This window comes from Labrus bergylta, chromosome 5 (genome assembly GCF_963930695.1).
Source record: "Labrus bergylta chromosome 5, fLabBer1.1, whole genome shotgun sequence".
Lineage (NCBI taxonomy): Eukaryota > Metazoa > Chordata > Actinopteri > Labriformes > Labridae > Labrus > Labrus bergylta.
In genome coordinates this window covers 2469698-2491109 of record NC_089199.1, presented here as the reverse complement: position 1 = coordinate 2491109, position 21412 = coordinate 2469698, and the positions used below count along the sequence as shown (strand labels likewise).

The following is a 21412-nucleotide window of genomic DNA, read 5'->3' as shown; positions in this document are numbered from 1 at the left end:
TTGAACGCCTATTCATGACATACTCATGGGGGTGGCAGTAGCACAGTCTGCAGGGACTTGGACTGGGAGCAAAAGAGTCGCTGGTCTGGTAGCTGGAGTGGTGCCAGTTCACTTCTTGAGCTCTGCCGAGGTGCCCTTGAGTAAAGCCTCCCCCCTCCAGCTCAGGAGCACTCTGTGGGCAGCCCCCCCTCACTCTGACATCTCTCCATTAGTGCATGTCTTTACTCAATAGTCATCATCTCTCTTCGTTACCCTGTCACATTTTTATTTATGTTCCTGTACAACACTGGTTTTGCACAATCAAAACAAAAGCAAGTACAATTTTCAGGGGGAATATTTAAGGTGTGTAATTGCACATCGTATTATATTTTGTGTATTCAAATCCTGAGACATACTTCTGAAAGAAAAATACCAAAAAGCCTTTTGAATTTAATTCAGTCTAAATTGTTTAACCCATAAATATTTAAAACAGTTGTGATTAGCAGAAAGTTCACAATCTCAAGAGATATAAGCCTGTTTGTTCATGGGTAGCTTTGAACTGGTTACACACTCTGCTGTTGATGTTTGAGTATCTTGTTTGGCACCTGCAGCTACTGTTAGCACTGTTTGTCCCTGATAGTCTGTAAAGGTAATACTTGCTTTTTTAATGTGTATAAACACACATTCAGGCACACGTTAGGTCATAGATCATTTATTCATTCCTTTGTGTCACAAACAGTCCCTGAATTCAAGACAAATGGCTTTTTATACACTTTGTGAAGTTGTTTTTGTGTACTTCTTCTATAAAATACATGGTTCTTTAATATACTTTTCATCTAAAAACTGTAGAAAACCCTGGTCTGACCTGCTCGCTTGTACAACTGTAAAGGAAGGAAGCCGCTCTCAACCAATCACACACAATCACAAGCATATGAACACATTCAAAACTGCTCGTCTTAATCCAGTACAAGAAACGATGTGAAAAAAAAAAAAATCACAAAACTACAGTGGGTAAGCTTCCTCTGAGAGAGAGAGAGACACACAGACACACAGACACACACACACACACACACACACACACACACACACACACACAGGAATAAGTAAACCCAGGCTCAGAGGACAATCTGTTTACAGGTACATAAGAGCTACAGGTGTTGAAGGGTGATGATCAGGACTGACACTGGGCGCTCTATGGGGCACGTTGGACATGTAGGTGGACTTGAGTTCAATTCAATTTGATGATCCAAATGTTTGCTGTTGTCGTGAGTGAAAGTAACATAAAAACTCTTTATCTGGACAAGAGGAACTCAACCTATGGAATAAGAGAATACACTTCAATAACAATTAACTTACAAGCCTAGAATCCTAACATTATAAACAGAGAGCAGCAAATGTGTCTTTGTTGTCTTAAGTGCTCATCAAGAGAAAACCTACCATGTGTCAACCATGGCAAGAAAGTACACATACTGTACATCCTGTATTCCAGAAGAGTCCGGTGTGGTCTGAAACTTAATCTGGGCCAGCTCTCTCTCTGTCTCCTTGTCCAGTCACACCCTTTATAAAGGCTGGATGTGTGTACACAGTGCTCATGTTCGGGGGCATCAACCATCACCATTTTAATGAAACCATCTTCTCATAGTCTCATCGTGACAAAGGTTCAGGTCAGACAAAATGAACCCCTACAGGGGTCCAAAAACAAGAGGTATGGTATTTATGGTCCAATAAAAGGCAGTCACATCAGGCTGACTAAGAGAAAACGCCCCGTCTCTTTTCCTCCTCTTGCTCTACAGGGCCTGGTCCAGCCTCTGGTACCTTTAAAATTACACATTAAACTTCAAAACTAAAGCAAAGGGACTCCCACTCCACCAGACTGGTCAGAAGAGATGCAAGGTGGTAGTGGTGGAGGTTTCAGGCAGGGCTGTTTCCGCTGTGAGGTCGGTTGTTTTGGCTTCAATGATCTCTCAAGTGTCCACCACTGGTCCCATGGAGTCCTGCAGAGGGCTCTCCAGAATGGACGAGCTGTCAGGGGCGGGAGGGTGAGGGGAGCAAGCTACCCCTGTGTTGCCCGCGCTACAGCCCATGCAACCCTGTGAGACGCAAAAAGTACATGCTCAGATATGCAGCGTGATATACAGCAAATATGTTTGTTTACACATCCTCACCTGTGTGTCTATCTCCTGTGGGAGTGTGTGCTGTTTGATCCACGGATGGACATCAGCCAGCTCCTCTCTCTGCTCCTGGGTGAACCACGGCTGGAGGGACCGAAGCACCTGAAGCTTCTCCCTGTCTTCCGCCAGCACCTCATTCTGATCCCTGGAGGAGAAGGAAACACAAGACACAAGGTAAGAGGTTAGATGCCATGGGGACGGTGTAGAGAGGAAGCAGAGCAAATCTTAAGAACATTGCACTAATAAAACAACACAACAAAAATAATCCACATGGCCAGAAGAGGGCATTGAACACAAACTTTTTTTCCTTTATTTAAACAAACAAGTACAATTGCTAGAAAACATCTTTGGATACACAAAATGAGAGATGAATACACCAAGTTGTATACCAAAAAGAGTCTTAATAATACAAGGTATTTAGAATAGGCCTTGACAACTGGCTAAATCTAAATGTATGTTTCCCCTCCACAGAAGATGATGACTTTCAATGCAAGTCATCATCTTAACTACAAAAAAAGAAGATATTTCATGATTTGCTCTGTGTGGGTTTACATTTTTTAAGCATTTTGGGTTTATAGCCTCCTCTCAATGAGTAGCGCGATTAGCGAAGAGTAGCGCTGTCTGTGTACCTGGGGTGGATCTGATACGTCATCATGACACGCTCAGGCGTGTGCTGGATCATGCTCCACAGGGAGTTCTCCAACTGAGTGTCGAAGCTGTGCTGGTGCTCTGCCGGGGACTCCTGGCTCTTGCGGGCTTTGCGTGATGTGTCTGATGAGTCGTTGCTGGCAAAGTATTTGCTGCTGTTGCTGCTGCCTGCAAGCAAAAGGGGGCTCTGCATTAGTCACTAAAGCATAATGTTATGTCTTTTACACTACCACGTTTTGGAACAGTGTTTGATTATGTGGGTTTAGTTTCTGAATGTCTTTATCCTCCTTACCAGTGAGTGAGGTGGAGGTTCCATTGGACCCAGATCCAGATCCAAGGGAGCCTCCTGACTCCCCTGACCCAGAGCCTGAGGCATTAGAGCCGGTCCCTGACCTGGCATCCTCCTGCAGCAGAAGGTCAAGCAGCTCACTGGATGTCGACTGGGTATCATGGTTTCCAGACTCACTGGGGATATCACCCTAAAGAAGGTAGAGTTTTAGAGGTCAGAACCAAAAATAATACTTGTGCTGTGAATACAATGACAGAGATGTGTACTGTACAAATATATATATATATATATATATATATATATATATATATACACACACACACACACACACACACACTGGGTACTGATAACAATGCATTCACATTTTGTTTCAAGAGAGAAGTTAAGGTAAAAAGAAAGCAGCAGACTCACCTTCTCGGCATGTTGTTCACGGAGGCTTTCTGCATAGTTGTGCCCTGTGCTGCTCTGTCCTTCGCTCGGTTTTGGCAGCTCCTCCTGAAGCAGGTTCAGCTGCAGAGGGGAACTGGAGCGGGAGCTGGAGAATAAAGCCCGAGGTTCAGCTTCCAGCTCCTCCTCCCCAATAGAGGAGCTAGCTCTGGGTGAGCAAAGTATAGGGCCCAGGGAGGTCTGGGAGGTTTGGGGGACTGGCTGGGCTTGGAACTGGGTCGGAGGAGGGAAGGGGGTAGTTCCAGGGGCAAAGCCTGCCATGGAAATGGGTGCCTGAGGCAGCATGGAAGAAGAGGATGGTGGGTAAATGGGGGGGAAACCTGAAGTGAAAGTTGGGTAGTTGGGCAGGATGACGGCCATGACCGGACTCATGTAAGGGCTGATGTTCTGGGTTGGAGCCATGATCTGCAGGTTGTGAAAGTTCTGGATATTCTGCATGTTCTGCATCTGGATGGATTGCATGCCGTGCAGGCTCTGGGGGGGCTGCATGATGTTGAAGTTGTAGTTGAACTGGGTTTGTTCAGGAGTTTGCAGCACCATGGGGGTTGCTCCGGGCAGCTGTTGTGGTAATGGGGGTTGCTCCGGGCCAGGCTGGGTTGCCATCATGGGGAAGAATGATTGCTGGAGCTGGGCCGCTTGACTGTAGGGCACCCCCAACTGGGGTTGGGAGGATTCAGAGGAGGGCCAAGAGGAGTGTGGGACACGGCGAGGTGGGCCTGGTGGGGAAGCGTAGCTGTCTGAGGAACCCTGGGGTTTGGGACGCTTGTGTCTGGACATTCCTCTTCTGGGGCGGTTCAGTCCACCAGCACTTAAAGGACGAAGGTAGTCGCCTGTAGTGAGAGGGACACAGGATGAAGACTAAGGGTCTATACAATGTCCCAAAAAATACCCCCATGTCATGTCCTATCTAGTTTAATTGACCTTGATGAAAAATGTAATTGTGGGTCATATTCTCTCCTCTTCTTTCATAAAAAAAATGGGCCGCTGTATCTTTTGCCAAAGGAGTGACGATTACATGTCGTCTGTCCCGTCCATAATGAAATACATACCTGGGTGGTGTGAGTGAGCCTTAGAGCTGTTGTCAAGCTGCAGATAGGAGCTGTAGGGGCTCTGCAGGATGCGATTGCGAAATCGATCCACATATTCTTGTTCCTCTTTCTGGGTGTGCGCTGACAGCACCTCCTTGGTGAGACCTACGAACCTTGGTTCCTCTGTGGCGAGGCTTGGGGTCAGACGGACGGGGGTTGGAGCAGCATCAGCAGGCTCACTGCCCATCGGGGCATCCTCCAGTGCTGTAGCCTCTGTGAGAAAACAGAACAATAAAGTATAAAGAAGATGACACTTCATCCATCTTAATGATGTTTTACATCTATGGCTGTTAAGTGATGGCATTTTTTAATCGGGATTAAAATGTAATTGTTAATTCCAACTAATTGCAAGCTTAATCACGTGTTTGAAATTACATAATTTTGCATGCATATGTTGTTGTTTTTTTTGTCTTAAGCGAAGAGTGTTTTACTTCCTGTACGGATACAAACCTGCTTTTATTTTTAAAGGAAACAAGGAAATAGTTGAAGAAGAAAGGTTACAGCATTAACTTCACCATGAAAAAATAACTTATTGCTGATCAAAAATCCAAAGAGGACAGTAAAAGAGTGAAATGTTTGATGTCACATGGTGGATGTTACTTTTGACTCATCAACTGAGCCATCTTGGAGATTTTCAAAGTGAAATAAGCCATTTCTCTCTTTTCCATCACTGCACCTACAGAGATACGCTACTGTCAGTGCAGAGCTACAGTGCGCCTACAGGGAAAAAGTAGCTAGTGATCAATGCATTACTTAAGTAGCTAGTGATCAATGCATTACTTAAGTAGCTAGTGATCAATGCATTACTACTTTTTTTATTCAGAAAGTGCTTAAAAAACAACAGTTACAATAATTCCTCATTATAACAATGTGTAATAAGGATTCGGTATGAAGTATCTGTTACTACAAAACTTAGTACAGAAATGTTACAAACACAAAACAGAAATGTTTCTGTAGTGAAAAACGTGTGCTGTATTTCTGAATGGGGATGTTGAACTTGCAACCGATGCACACCATTGATTTAACACTGGCTAAACCTTTACCTTTCGTTAAGTGAAAAAGGCACAACAACACACAGTGATCATTGAGCAATCCGTGGTTCACATGTGAACTGAATGATGTTTACAGGCCTTTCCTCTCCCAATACATCCTTAAAAAAAAGGAATCCAAGGATTTCCTCTAAAATGAATTTACCACCACATGGAACTGACAAGTCGCATGTTTCTGCCATGATCTCACACATTGATCCAAGTGTATGGTCAAGTACCTGATTCAGGCTGTGGCACATGAACGATGGTGCTGCTGTACGAACACTGGCTGGTGACAGACACTACACTCATGGCCTTTGTTGACATTGTAATGTCTGTCAGAGGTGCTCCAACAACTGCTGCTGATGTAGGGGCCACTGACACCCCACTGTCCAACACCACTGTGCAACAAAATGAAATCAGTTATTGTGACTTCTTTAACGAATCTAACAAAATACATATTGTGTAGCCGGTGTGGAAAGGTGTGGTGATTGTGGCGTGTTTATACCATCTGAGCTGGCCTGGGCTGTGTCTGTGGCTCCAGCAGGCTTGTCATCATCTGAGGAAGAGGATGAGGAAGAAGATGTGGCTAGGGAATGAGAGTCACTCTTCCGCTTAAGGGCTGGCCCTGTGCAGCTCTCCAAATATCTATAAACACATAAACATAGACAAACACAATTAACAGCATGCTAGAGGTTCAGTAGGGTGGCTGTGGCTCAGTTGGTAGAGTCGTCCCGCTCCCGCTGCTTCAGTGGTGGTGTATGAATGGATTAGTTACTTCTGAAGGATGATACTACATAGTGACCACTACCATCAGTGTGTGAATGTGTAGGTGTGACCTGCAGTGTAAAAGCACTTTGAGTAATCAGAAGACTAGAAAAGCGCTTTATGAGCTCAAGTTCATTTACCATTCAGTTTATTACTGTAAAATCTAGAATATAAGTCAGAAACACCGAAAGAAAAAAGGTTTAAACTGTCTTCCTTAGTGACGATTCCTGTTGTGTTCAGTGAAGTCACACAATGTGCAGTTTGTGTTCAGCTCTGTCGCTCTTTAGGTGCCATCTGCTTTTGCTTTGTGGAGTTTGCACTCCTACAAGCTACAGTACGGTAGTTGAACTCTGAGCCTTACGTTAAAAGTTGTGAAGTACCGACACACAGCTTGTGAGTCGCGCTGCCCGACTCCACTGGTCACTCGTTAACTTTAATATAGGACCCTTTCTCTCAATAGAGCGCTACACAAGTATTCCTGAACAATATGCTACCGTTTGCTAAAAATGCATGAGGGAGGGAGAAGAATGGTAAAAAAGTAGCACAGCCAGCCAGATCTGTGTCGCTGTGTATCCCAACAGCTTGCAATCAGTTTACAATACACAATGTATGGGGATTCATTTACAATCTGGCTGCACTCGTGGTAACGACAGCGTGTCTGCATTTTATACCTGTATGCACAGATGTTTAAGACACAGCCAACTTTTTAGATGAAAAAAAAAAAAAAAGATTTTCAGTTATGTGCTAAAACACCCAAAATCTAACAGGGGCTGGATGATGGTCCCTCCACACACCTGATAATGTTGTCCACACAGTTGATCTGCTGATAGGAGGGGATGTGTGTTTGCTTCCTCTCCTCTTCATGATTTCTCACCTCAGGGTTGGTGGTTGTGGGGGGAAGTACTCCTGGGACAGAAAATTGGGAATTCGTATTTTATTTTTCACATTATATTAAGTTTTTTTTTCTTCTTAATATTAGTGTCTGCCTTACCTTTCGTAGGTTTGCAGAGAAGAGCATTTTTGTGGCTGGAGCCCGGACAGGCTTGCTGCCCCCAGCTCTTGACTCTGTTGACGTCGGCACAGATCTGCTGCAGAGTCATCTACAATAACACACACACACACACACACACACAAAATTAACCTCTGCCCCAGGGGTGACTGCTGGTTTCCCCCTGCCTGTGACCTCACTGTGATGTCTCACCGGCTCTCTGTGCGAGTCCTCCCACATGTTACCATTGCTGTCACTTGAGGAAGCTACACTGATGTAGTGCTCATGAGAGCCATTACTTCCCAAGCTGCCGTAACCACTGGACCCGTTGTTGTGGACCGGCTGTGGAGAACAGACACAAAGAAGTGAAGAGAAAAAAAAAATAAAGTTAATAAAAGAGTGCCACACAATTCTCAAGACCAAATGTTGTAGGAAAGAAAAAAAAATAGATTTTGATGATGATAATGATTTTCATGTAAATGAGCTAATCTTAGTATTTATGGAGCTTTAAACTGCCATCTTTAATCTTTTTACCGATAAATGATGTTACATATTTGAAAATCTTTTTTTTCAGTTCTAGCTTGATGACCTGCAGGAAAAGCTTGTAGATCTTTGATTGTAGATCTTTTATGTCCTCGTGTGTGACCAGGACATCGTCTTTGTTCCGAGCAGCGAACACATCCTCATTCAGGGGACTCCTGGAGACAAAAGAAGGAAAACACAGGGATGTTGTCTTTACCATGACATCATTTATTGAATCAGTCTCTTAGCAACTGCTTTTGTGCAACTTACGTCCTGACTTTATGCCGTCCAATGATGAAGGCCACCTTGCGGCTCCAAGGGTTGATGAAGCTGGACCAGCTGGTGTCCAAGGTGATGTGGTCTCCGTTCTGACAGCGCAGACGCACCGGAGAGTGTTCGAACGGAGACTGGCCAGCATACTTTAACACTGTGCAGGATGAGAATGAGAGAGAGGGGTGAAGATAGAGTAAATGACTGATCAGTCATTACAAAGACTGGAGACAACCTAAAACTTTTTTTTAGTGCTACTGTTAATATAATTAATAAAATGTTTAGAATATTTATTGTCAAAATACATGACAAACTTCCAACTCAATAAGTTGAAATACAAAAAAATACACCTTTGCCCTCCTTGAACACTTACCTTTCCGATGCATCGACAGCATTAAGGGGCGGTCGTCCGGGTGAATGCATGTCAGCAACGACGTGCCAATGAGATCCTGAGGAAGGTATCCTAGCAACGGCACAGCCCTGTAGATAGCAACCATCACATTTGTTTCATCAAAACACTGACGCTGAAGCTCGTTGTGTAAACTCTGACTGTGGACATGTTTGTGTGTGCACTGACCTGTCATCGACTTCCAGGAACACACAGCCAGGAGAGTGAGTGGTGGTGAAGATGCGCTTGTCCAACGGGATCCGAGGTGCTGCATGGAAGGATCATAACAATGTCACAGCGAGGTCAGCAGGACAATTAAAGTCTAAGTGCATGAACGTTTTTTCATATTGATGACTAAATAGCAAAGGTAAGAAGGGATATTAAATGAAGTCATGATAAAGATTTGATCACCACTTTCTGAGAAAACATGCTTGTCCAAACTAAAGGATAAAACAGTAAGAATTTAAGTCAGTCAGTTCACAGTTTAAGTGTGTGGTGCAATGGTTGTACCCTCATATCCAGATATAATTCGCTCAGCAAGCGCCAGGCAGCACGACTCCTCCTCCGCCCCACCGCTTGCTTTCCCCTGCACCTTCAGCAGGTAAGGTGTTATCCGAAACGGGTTGTAACGCATCTCACCGTCACAGTCCTTCCCACCCCTACAAAATTGACAGAAGACTTAATATCTAACATTATGTGTGATTTATACCAACAGCTTTGACTAAACTATTATCAGAGAGAAAGAACAAATGCAGACTACAGCCATGTATACATGTTTCAACAATAAAAGTAATCAGTCAAACCAAGCAAACTTGTTTTATCCTTACATGTGTGGCTATTCCCATTCTCAGACTTCAACTACTGGTAAAGATGGCTCAAATCTGTTTAATCTCACGGTATTCTGAGCAATTCCAATTTTCTCTAAGAGATTTTAGCTCTTTGGAATGCATGAAATAAGGAGAATCATTATGAGTTTAGAGACAGAAAATATACTGACCTGATTCTGCAAAAGAAAGACTTGACCTGCGCACAGTCAAACAGAACCCCTGCTGCGGACACCAAACAGAGGACACTGAGGTAAGTATGTGACATTTTTAAACTCTCTATTTTTTCTACTATAAATCACATATTAATAAATGAACAAAAGTATATTTTATGACAAACACAGTTGAGTATAAAAACGCAATTGAATAAAGCGTAATATTTAAATCTGTTCAAAGATAATCAACGTGATCCAAACACACCTGTGTGCGAGTTGCTCCAGGGAGGCAGATGTGGCTGAGCCGTGTGGGAGTAGAAGACGTTAACATCTTGGTGAAAGAGCAGCTCCACAAACTTGGCCGACTCCAGGAACTTTCTCTTGCAGCAAAGGATGCTGGGAGCTTGCTCCGAGGCGTACAACACTCGGCCGCTCGACAGGGAGAACACCACCACAAAGGAGTCCTGCACAAGGAAACGGAGACACGCGCGCACACACATGTAGAAGGACACAAACACATACACAAAAGCCAAGACACACACGCACACGCACACGCGCACGCACACACGCACACACACACGCAGTGAACACACACTCACAAACACATGCCCGCCCGCCCGCCCACCCAGGCGTGAGGCAATAATGATTGTGGATGCATGAAAGAGAGTTTGCCTCTTTACGACTATGAAACCATTTAGAGAAAGATAAAAACATTTCCTCTAAAGTGACTATTAGGGATGCAACAAAAAACAACAACTAATAATTAAACAAGCAGTTTGATAAACCTCCATTTTTTATCAAAAGTGCTTTTTATTATCTCAGTAAAACTAATGAAATGAAAAATCGAATTATTCTTCATTTAATTTATATAAAATCAAATCACGGCTCAAATCAACTCAATCATGTCCTCATCACACATAAACACTTTTTCATGAACTATGTTTGATAATGTTGTAGTGTATTGATACAGTATGTGATTATGGCTTTGTTGTTGTGGTGTATTGGATATATGTTGCGCGCACTATGTTGTAGTTTTTAAAGTCGAGTGCTCTGAGCCTATTATTGTTTTAATATAATATATGAATTTCACTATGGACTAGTGTAATGCCATTGTTCAGTGGTTGTGTATTGTCTTACTGTTGTGATGATGTTGTTAGTGTATGTTTTGTTTTTTCACAGAGACATTGTCTCTGTCTCCTGCCCAGGGACTACAGATGTAAATTAGCTTATATCTAACTCTTGTACAGCTAATTGGCTGTACACTGTCCCTGTCAAAATAAACAAAAATAAATAAATAAATAAAAAGCTGCATCATATCAACAACAGCATTCGTTACCAAACCAATAGCAAAGCCCATTAAGAGGGCTACGCATGTACTCATAGAACTGGAGTTACATCCAGTAACTGAACACAGCCCTCTGTAACAGAGTTGGTTTGAAGCTGCGCACAACAACAGGCTCTTACTTGACTGACGATAAATTTCTGATTGTTGTCACCTGTAACCACCGGCTGATACCTGTCTGACACAGACACGCTGCAATGAAACGGAGAAAAGTCCAGAACCATGGGGGTCTGTTCTGACAGAGCATCAGACAGCACCTGGGGCTGCTTTTGGAATCTCATATGAGGATTTTTAATCTATTTGTTGTTGTTTTTCAACGCAGTAGTTAAGGTGGAGGGCGCGTGTTGTTAAGGCGGCTGCCTCAACTATAAAGCGCTGCAGGAAACACTGATATATATATATTTTAAAATACTGTTATGTCTTCATATTTGAACAACGGATCCGCATAGCACTACTTAACACACTACCTTCTTCTCACTGAGACTAAACACCATAGACCATGAAGGTGTACGAATGGAAAAACTCCTCAGAATTGAATATCAAAAAAAAAAACACTCAAAAGGCTCGAGCCGTCAGAACCGAACTGAAAACTGTAACCAAAAAAACCAAGGTAGGTATTGCTCCGTGGGCTGACTGTATTGTTGCACCCCTAGTTCATATCATGCAAATGATTCTCTAATATCTTTGTTCAGTTGTGTGTGTGTGTAGCAAGTTTATCAAAACTACTTTTTCTTATTATGATCATTATGAATATTAAAATGGTAATGTACAGCCACTGCTATACTCACACCCTCAGGTTAAATATTTTCATTGGTAATGTCTAATCCCTTAGTTCTTAAATATCTTCTTCCACCTATCATCTGTGATAAACATGTAAAACCTTTTTAAACTTGTTTTTAATAAACAAAATCTATTTCACCTGGAACGCTGTTTCCATTTCCTATCATTCAACAAGATTTATTCTAGTGATGATAATGATAATGGTGGTGGTCATTGTAACAGTGATGATAGTAGTCAAAGTATTATTCACTGTTGTAATTTAAATCATAATTGCTCTTATGTTAGAATTATTATTTAAACTTTTATTTTTAACAGTATTATTAGTGGCAGTAGATATAGTAGTAGCACTATAATAATTATTATTATTGTTATCATTGTTATAGAATAGTAAATTATACTTTTAATTGTTATTATTTATATTGTTATTATATTTGTTAACCTTGTTACTATAACTTTCATTGTAGTTGTTTCTGTTATTTTAACGACTACTTTTTCCATTTTTACCTTTGAAGGTTTAAGGCAGTCACTAAAATAACTTTTTTTTCAATCATTTTAAAATTTCAAACCTGTTTTTTTATTTCTCTCTTCTTTAGATTTTCAGCGAATCATCTACTTCTCCTTTCCTAAGATCAAAATTATACGATTAAATTTTTATGAGGACATGGAGGCAGTTAAAAAAATTTCTTTTTTCAACATATTTTTCCTTTACCAATTGTCTTTTACTTTCCTATTTGAATTACTCTACTCCACCCCTCCCGCACACTCACTCACTCACTCACTCACTCACTCACTCACTCTCCTCTTGTCCAGCCTGATCAACCCTCTTCCAAAAACTGGTTTAACACACTGCTTCACTCACTCACTCATTATTCATTAGGGAGGGGCAATAGAACAACAACATTAACAACAATACTAATAATACTAACATCAGAAACCATGTCCTGACAACCAATTTGTGTGCCTTGAGGGAGGGGGCTCCCTTCCCTTTGGGTCTCGTGCCCCCCCACCAACATGTACACACCTACAACTAGCTGGGCCCTGCAGTTGGCAGGTTCCCTGGCCGGAAAGACACCATTGGTTCATCATTCTCAGCGCCCCCTCCCACCATATCATCAGCAGTCAAGCTCCCGTCTGAAAGCCTTACACCAGCTACCAACCCCTCACCCTCACCCTCAACCCCACACCGATCACCTTTCACATAACTACAAATCCACCCATTCATAGACACTTATTCATACATCCCCCTTCTCATTTTTTTCTAGTCACCTTTTTGAAGGCAAACACATTGTTTAAAGTTTAAAAGTTTTTTTCGTTTTGCTGTCTGATTATTACACAACTGTCTTAACTGTCCTCCCTCACCTTGGTGTGAACTGTACTGCACTTGCTTTCACCTTTTTTCACAAAAAAGTTTACAAAAAAAGCAAAAGAATCAGTCACTGCAAGTTCTGTGTGTGTGTGTGTGTGTGTGTGTGTGTGTGTGTGTGTGTGTGTGTGTGTAAATATATGTACCGTGTTTTTAAGGGTGTGTTCAGAAGTGACTCTCTCCAGCTCTTCCAGGGTGCAGACGGTGGCATTGCTCCTCTCATCCTGGCTATTTCTCATCAGCAGTTTGTAGTATTCACTGTTGGCTACAGATAAACACAAACACATATACTGTATTAAAACAACAAAAAAGGAAATCAGGCTTATGGAGAAAAGTAATGACATTACTCTGAAATAAAGGCTTAAAAAGTGAGAGGCCATGTTACCTTGCACCTGCTTGACACAGTTGAGTGCATAATGTAAGGCCTCCACTGTGCTAGCTTTGCTGCGGCTGCGTTTGTCTGATGGTAGTCTCTTCTTCATCTCTGCCACTGTGAGCATCATCTCTCTGTGGGTCTGGCCTTTGCCATCAGCTGCATTCTCACTGCTACAAACACACACATTTGTAAGGTTTTACATTGTTGAATGTGGTGGCAAACAAAATAACTATAAGCACAAATTTAAAATAAGTAACTGTTGGTGCAGACATTTCAAGTGTGCTGGTAGTTTTCACTCCAGATACATGGCACTTAAAAAATACTGAATTATTCTTCTCTGGTGTTTAGTTTGGACTTTTTTTTTTTTAACAGAGTGGCAGTTCATAAATGAACCATTTAGTGCTTTACAAACTATACTGCTTCCACATCAGTTTTCAGAAACAATTTGTGGCTCAATTTTGACCTTCCATGATTAATGTAGCAACATGCCATTGTGGTTTTCCTTTGTAATCTGCAGCATTGTGTTTAAAGGCTTTATATGTGATTTTTCACACTTAAATATAATATAAATCAAGTATATCCTCTAAAAAAAAAAATAACTCTGTGAGCCATGACTGTCTACAATGGGTGTAACACCTGAGTCCCACTGTCTGTGATGTTTTCAGAGTCCTATCTTCACTTTGTTTACATCGCCTGGACGGCCGGCTGACTCCTCCCCTCGTGTATAAAAGTTGTTTAATTGAGGGACTAGAGAAAAGAAGAATAACATACTGTACTCACTGCTTAACTGTGTTTCTAGATCACGCTCATTTCAGGTAAATTTACATGCAGTGTGAAGATACCAGCATAATAAAGATCGCTAGCATTAGCATGCTAACACAACAATGCAACACGAGTTGTTTTGGTTTCATGCTGGTGCTCAAGGGCGACATCTGCTGGATTAAAAAAATCACATATAAAGCCTTTAAGGTTTACCTTTAAAACAGATGGTAATAACAGTCATCTGGTTAAACATCAGACTTGCTTATAACCAGTAAGATGATCTGAGGGGTTCTGAGTCTTGTTCAAGTGACTGTTGTATTCAGAGTTTTTAGCTATATCTTTGGCTTGAACAATGTTCTAAGAGAAAAAAACAGGAAGACTAAAACATAAATGAAAATAAATGTGACCTTCACTGTTTGCAAAATGTGTCAAAATTTTGTTTGTAGAGTTTTATATTCATACATTTAAAGCGTCTGTTGTTAAATGCCAAGGTGCATTTGAAAACTTTGTGCTAACACGTGAATATACTGTATGTCAATTGAGGCTACATCAAACAGGAAATACCTCTTGGTTGAAGCTGAGATGGATCCTGTGGCACAACCAGGGCTGTGATTGGACGACAGAGAGAGGTCATTTGATCCGCTAGTCATCTCCTCGTCATCCTGCCCCACTTCTCCACCTGAAGATCGGCTTTCCTCCCCTCTGAGGCGCTGTGATTGCTGCCCTGACAACACCCTCCCTCCACTTTCTCCTGCAGCTGACTGTAACACAGGGTCCTCCCCATCAAGATTGATGTCCCCTCCCGGCATCGCCACTCTTTGCTCGCACATCAGTGGCAATTTGTCCATTCCCGGTGATCAGTGAAGGTCTTCATATGTTCAATAAGGTGAATGGGTTCCATGTGGGGACTATGATTTGGTGTGCATTCATTAAGTGCTGAATGTTGAATGTAAAGACTCTCCTTTGACACTGGAAAACAACGAGAAAAAAGGAGAGATGATGAACAGTGTCTGTAGAATTGCAGCGTTAAATTTACAACATGGAATAACTAGCAGCTGGACTTTACCAAGCAGCTAATTTAACACTGAGGTGGGACCACCGTGATGGAAAAAAAAAAGAAAACTGATCTGTACACAGGGTTAAGCCACATTAAGATCTACTTTTACATTTAAATTGAAAGTTATTTCAAAGGCAATAAAGCCTGCCAAAAAAGGAATGACACATAGCTGGATTGCTGGTGGTTTGTTCACACAGCAGCGACCAGAGAGTGAGTCTGTCGAAATGGAAACCTGAAAGCCTTAAATGAGGTAAAGATCAGGTCATCCCCTGATGACAAAGAACAAGTTAGGACTTATTTTACCCTTTAAAGAGACGCCAATTGAGAATTCTGTTAAGGTCTGAACAGGATTTTAAAAGTCTCTCCTAAACATTACTTATTGAGATAAGGCAGCAGCTTGCTTTACTAAGCGCAAATATTCTTAACCATCAAAATATGCAGTGCTAGTAGGTTTTCACATGTTTTATGAAAAGAGTAGACGACATGTCCTGGAAAAGTCATGGAACAGCATTTTAAGGTGTCAATCACAAGATGTTATCATCTATTTCAGGGGGTTGTATCAGGGACAGCTCTGTCTGTGTGCCTTTAAAATGTTGGAAGAGGCAACAAAAAAAAGCAACATATTAAAAAAGCTTAACCTTGTATCAGAATTACAACTGAAATACTGGAGTTTTAAAGAAAAACAAACTTGTTTTTGACCTATTTTGACACAGGACACATAGTTGTGAAATAAAAACAAAGACACAGATAAAATGTTTGGTACAAACACGCAATGTTGTTCAATCTCAAATGTGAACAAACACAATCTGCCTTGTTATCTAATACTATCGGACTGCCTGACCATCACACTGACTCATCTACGATTTACACATATGAGCACATTTTATCCATCAATACTGCCAGCACCAGGACACAACTCTGCCAAATGGCAGTCTTTACACCCCAACAAAGACCACAGTAATACTGTGATAATCTACAGCATGATAGCTGCTGCCAGACGAGACATTTCCCTCAGCTTTCCTCCAAATGAAATGGAGCTCAATTCCTCTGGAGGCTTGGCAAGTAACACATCTTATTTCATTTTCAAAAGGTCTTCAATTTATACTTGGTATTTATTTTTTAATACAGCTGTTTTCAAACTTAGCATATCATAATATTAATGCTAAGCATTCCACTCTCTCTTACAAATTTAGTTTTTTCAGCATGAAGACAAAATTCTGAGGACAGGTTCAGTAAGACACAGAGAAAGAAAGAGACACATTGAGAGGTGAGTGTGGAGCCGGCAAAAAATATCCTGCGTCGTTCAACTGTTCGTCACTGAAGGATTACATAAACAGCTTGCTCAATTCGGGAGCATGTAAGCCATCCTCCTATTATACCTGTTACATACGTGTGTGCAGCACACAGACGCAGAGCCAGGATTACTACGCTGTAGGTCTGATGCTCTGGCTGAATCGTACAGCACACAAACAGAGGTGATAAAGCCATGCTAAGGTCAAGGCACGCAAGGTTATTAATCTGGACTTTTATCCCCCACTTGGTTCACTGAACCACTTATAGCAATGACATGAATTCACTACTACTCATGAATTTATTTACCTGTAATTTGACACTGTAAATGGCTTTCGATGTGTATAGTTACAGGAGTACAACCTCTCTTATATTTATAATGAATAAATATGAATGGTTTTAGAAACACACACTTTTAATCAATGAATTTAACCGTTGAATCACACATATAGCAATTCTACAATCAAAACAAGGACAAAAAGCTGAAAATAAATATCTGAACAGATCCTGACTGTAGTCTACCCTACTTGTATATGTAGATTGTAGATCAATATGTCCAAACACTATTGTTAAAAAACAAGTTATCAAAGCTATTTTAATAATTATGGGCTTACAGTGTAGCAAACAAGTTTATCTGTGTTCACCCATTCTGTAAAAAATTAACTACATATTTGCTGAGTTTTTATTTACAGTTTGCACTTGTGTTTTAATGGTAAGGCAAAAAAGTCACAAGATAATTCTTTAAATTACCACCAATTCCACCAATACCTGGTGGAAGGACTAGTCTAACCGCAAATTGTTCAGTCAATAGCACAAGGCAATCATGACAACATTTCTTTACGAGTACAAAAAAAATCTTACAAGATTTCTAGTGCCATAACCTTTATGATTCCTGTGTTTTACAACATAAGGAAAAATAAAAGAAAAAAAAACTGTGTGTACAGTACTCCAAGAACCACGAGTGGTTGATCTTTGATTGTTTTCCAGTTAACTGAATAATTGATCTATACTGGATATCCTTTTTCTGTCTTATTGGGTGGAAAAAGAGTGGAGGAGGTATTCAAAAAGTTGAAAAATTAATCTTACAGATCATCTCAGACACTCAACTAACACAACACTAATACCATCAAATTCCTGCCAATACGGAAGTGAAAGCCTGGCAGGATATACATCCCCAGGCCGATCACATTATGAGATCATAATATTATATAATAACATTCAGTCTAGCAACATATAAACTTGGTCAATCTCCATGTTAAAGTTCACATTAAGCTGTCCATGGGCCATTAAGTAAGATTAAGGTTAAAACAGGGTTAACTGACGTCTGATGACAAGTTAATTTAGTAACAATATGTACGAGCTTGAGTTACATACTGCCATAAATAATACCCTGAGCCTGCCATGAAGCCACAAAACCGATTAAGATTATCAATACAACAACAACAAAAAACATGCACGAATACAGCTGGTATGAAATAGGATTTAAAGTCAATACTGACACCGTGTTTCTTGCTTCCAACAACTGGAAAATATAAAGCTTTCCAGACTGCAGCAACAGCCCCAAGCCCACTCCAACTAAAAACAAACCTGACCCTCATAATGGTTCACTGAGGCCCCACATGAACCCAGTAACCTCACCACTGAACATTTAAAGGCTTAGAGGAGAAGCATCTGACCTTACTACTATTACTACGAGAAAAGCACAACAGCCAATACGAAACTAGAAGAATTGCGTTTCAATTTTCCACGAATCTGGACATTGAACTACTTTGTATTGACACATTATAAACTAAATTAAAACAGGTATTTTATCTGTCCAATAGCAAACCCTTAAAGCTTAAAGTGATTTTAGAGGGTTTTAGGATAAATTGAACTCTATTTACCGTGTAACGTTAAGTGAAAGCTTGTTAAAATGTAAATATTCAAATTAAAACGTAATGAGCAACAGTGTGTTACTATCTGCATCCTCCTGACTTTAAGCAGACATGTTTATATAGCCAGCTATCGTGGGAACAGTACACGGACAACTGCTGCTGTCGGGAGTGGGAGAACAGCTGAAACTTGATAACATGCTAAAAATACAAGAGTATACCAGGACTACAAGAATACAAGACAATGAATACGTTACATGTGTTTACATCCACAGTTTCCTGGTGTTGGTGTTGTGGGCGAGGCGGTTTACTAGCATGTTAGCATAGCAACCACGCCAACGACACTACAAATCTAACAGTCTTCTGATGAAATATTTACCTTTCGATTTCACGCGTGTCTTCGCTTCAGTATTCCAAAAAGTAAATATAATGTTTTTGTTTTCCTTTCTCGGTCGTTTGTTTAAAGTATTTTTATTAATCATGCCCCAGTCACGTAGCTAAATCCTCTTCCATTTCGGAGCGCTTGACACATTTGTGCAACGTGAGGCCGGTAGAGAACTACTCCGCCCACTTCACGCTGATTGGCTAGAGGACTTCTGTATCTGTCGTGTGATTGGATGTTACCCTTATAGTGGGCGTCTTTGAATACGGACTGTTCAGCGGCTTGCTGAAGGTTCACGTGGACCACCATGTTACGCAACAGGGTGACAACAAGCACGACGTAGACTGAGCAAGCACTGACTCTCCACCAACCTGCTGCATTCACAGACCCATCAACGACGGAAACAAATATTTAGTTGCCCTTACATCTGTAAAATGTATTCAGCTGCTTAATTTCAGATGTGTCACATTTTAACGATGGGCAGTTGTTGGCAAGAACTTCAATAAGGCTAAACAACCTATAGGCCTACATGACAAATTCATTTTGCCTAAACCCTTTTCCTCTTAAATAATAATAATAATAATAATAACTTTATTTCTATAGCACCTTTTAAAAACACAGGTTTACAAAGTGCTTTGACAAACAGCAAAAACAAGAACAAACTAAACCAAACACAGAAGAACATAAACAACAGCAAGAACATAACAAATGCAAAATACTAAAAATAATTAAATACAGTTCAACAGAAAAGAACCCAAAGTGCATGATACCCAACAGACATATATAACCAGACCATCACAAGAACCATCATAAGAACCATCATAAGAACCATCACAAGAACCATTATAAGAACCATCACAAGAACCATTATAAGAACCATTATAAGAACCATCATAAGAACCATCACAAGAACCATCACAAGAACCATTATAAGAACCATCACAAGAACCATTATAAGAACCATTATAAGAACCATCACAAGAACCATTATAAGAACCATTATAAGAACCATCATAAGAACCATTATAAGAACCATCACAAGAACCATCACAAGAACCATTATAAGAACCATCACAAGAACCATTATAAGAACCATCATAAGAACCATCACAAGAACCATTATAAGAACCATCATAAGAACCATTATAAGAATCATTATAAGAACCATCATAAGAACCATCATAAGAACCATTATAAGAACCATCACAAGAACCATCACAAGAACCATTATAAGAACCATCACAAGAACCATCATAAGAACCATCACAAGAACCATTATAAGAACCATCATAAGAACCATTATAAGAACCATTATAAGAACCATCACAAGAACCATTATAAGAACCATCACAAGAACCATCATAAGAACCATCACAAGAACCATTATAAGAACCATTATAAGAACCATCATAAGAACCATCACAAGAACCATTATAAGAACCATCATAAGAACCATTATAAGAACCATCATAAGAACCATCACAAGAACCATTATAAGAACCATCATAAGAACCATTATAAGAACCATCATAAGAACCATTATAAGAACCATTATAAGAACCATCATAAGAACCATTATAAGAACCATCACAAGAACCATCATAAGAACCATCACAAGAACCATTATAAGAACCATCACAAGAACCATCACAAGAACCATTATAAGGACCATCATAAGAACCATTATAAGAACCATTATAAGGACCATCATAAGAACCATTATAAGAACCATCATAAGAACCATTATAAGAACCATTATAAGAACCATCATAAGAACCATTATAAGAACCATCACAAGAACCATTATAAGAACCATTATAAGAACCATCATAAGAACCATTATAAGAACCATCACAAGAACCATTATAAGAACCATCACAAGAACCATCATAAGAACCATCACAAGAACCATTATAAGAACCATCATAAGAACCATTATAAGAACCATCATAAGAACCATCATAAGAACCATCACAAGAACCATTATAAGAACCATTACAAGAACCATTATAAGAACCATTATAAGAACCATTACAAGAACCATCATAAGAACCATCATAAGAACCATTATAAGAACCATCATAAGAACCATTATAAGAACCATCATAAGAACCATTATAAGAACCATCATAAGAACCATTATAAGAACCATCATAAGAACCATCATAAGAACCATTATAAGAACCATCATAAGAACCCAGGCAAAACAAGAACCCAACAACACGAGCTGAGACCAAGAGGAGCAAAGATTTAAAAAGATGTAAGAAACTAAAAGAGCTAAAAGCAAATCAAAAGAGAACAGCAATAAGAAGGTAAGAGCAGGAAAAGAAATAATTGTATTATTTATTCTATTATATAAATTGTATTATTGTCAGGGCCAGGGGTCCCCATCTTATGGAAAGTATTCTGGACTGGGTCTGTTTATAACATTGGTCTGAACATTACAGGAGAAAGGTACTCAGGTAAACAAGTGCTTTTGGTAATAAAATACCACATTTATTTTCAGGTCTAGCTATCAGACAGAAGGTCACCCACATACTACAGAATGGAGAGACCTTTGACACACCAATACTTCCTGTCATGGATCACCAACAAAAGAAAAACATTTACGTGAGGCTTTGTGA

General features: G+C 40.3%; 1 protein-coding gene across 3 annotated transcripts; it reads right to left on the bottom strand.

Annotated features, from left to right (window-relative positions):
- Positions 1-248: 248 nt before the first annotated feature.
- On the bottom strand, positions 249-18950 carry per3 (period circadian clock 3). Of its 3 annotated transcripts, none has more exons than XM_020634331.3 (22): positions 18786-18950; positions 14753-15157; positions 13436-13596; positions 13197-13315; positions 9831-10029; positions 9584-9632; positions 9097-9245; positions 8776-8854; positions 8572-8678; positions 8199-8355; positions 7996-8104; positions 7620-7748; positions 7410-7518; positions 7213-7324; positions 6159-6298; positions 5890-6051; positions 4584-4835; positions 3499-4364; positions 3091-3277; positions 2780-2966; positions 2145-2295; positions 249-2069 (listed from the first exon to the last, which is right to left on the bottom strand). In XM_020634331.3, the coding sequence occupies exons 2-22, from the start codon at positions 15034-15036 to the stop codon at positions 1944-1946; spliced, it is 3834 nt and encodes a 1277-aa protein (XP_020489987.2). In that variant the 5' UTR covers positions 15037-15157; positions 18786-18950; the 3' UTR covers positions 249-1943. The 3 variants fall into 3 exon arrangements, with proteins under 3 accessions (XP_020489987.2, XP_020489986.2, XP_065810609.1); XM_020634330.3 differs by having other exon boundaries at positions 9584-9635; positions 18786-18949; XM_065954537.1 differs by lacking the exon at positions 5890-6051 and having other exon boundaries at positions 9584-9635.
- Between the last annotated feature and the right edge of the window lie 2462 nt (positions 18951-21412).

Excerpts from the sequence above, each read along its gene's own strand:
- per3 (XM_020634330.3), bottom strand. The coding sequence starts at position 15,036 with ATGGACAAATTGCCACTGATGTGCGAGCAAAGAGTGGCGATGCCGGGA. Across the intron at positions 10,030-13,196 it reads AACACACCCTTAAAAACACG|GACTCCTTTGTGGTGGTGTT; the intron begins GTACATATATTT and ends TTCCTTGTGCAG. Across the intron at positions 3,278-3,498 it reads GTGAACAACATGCCGAGAAG|GGTGATATCCCCAGTGAGTC; the intron begins GTGAGTCTGCTG and ends TACCTTCTTTAG.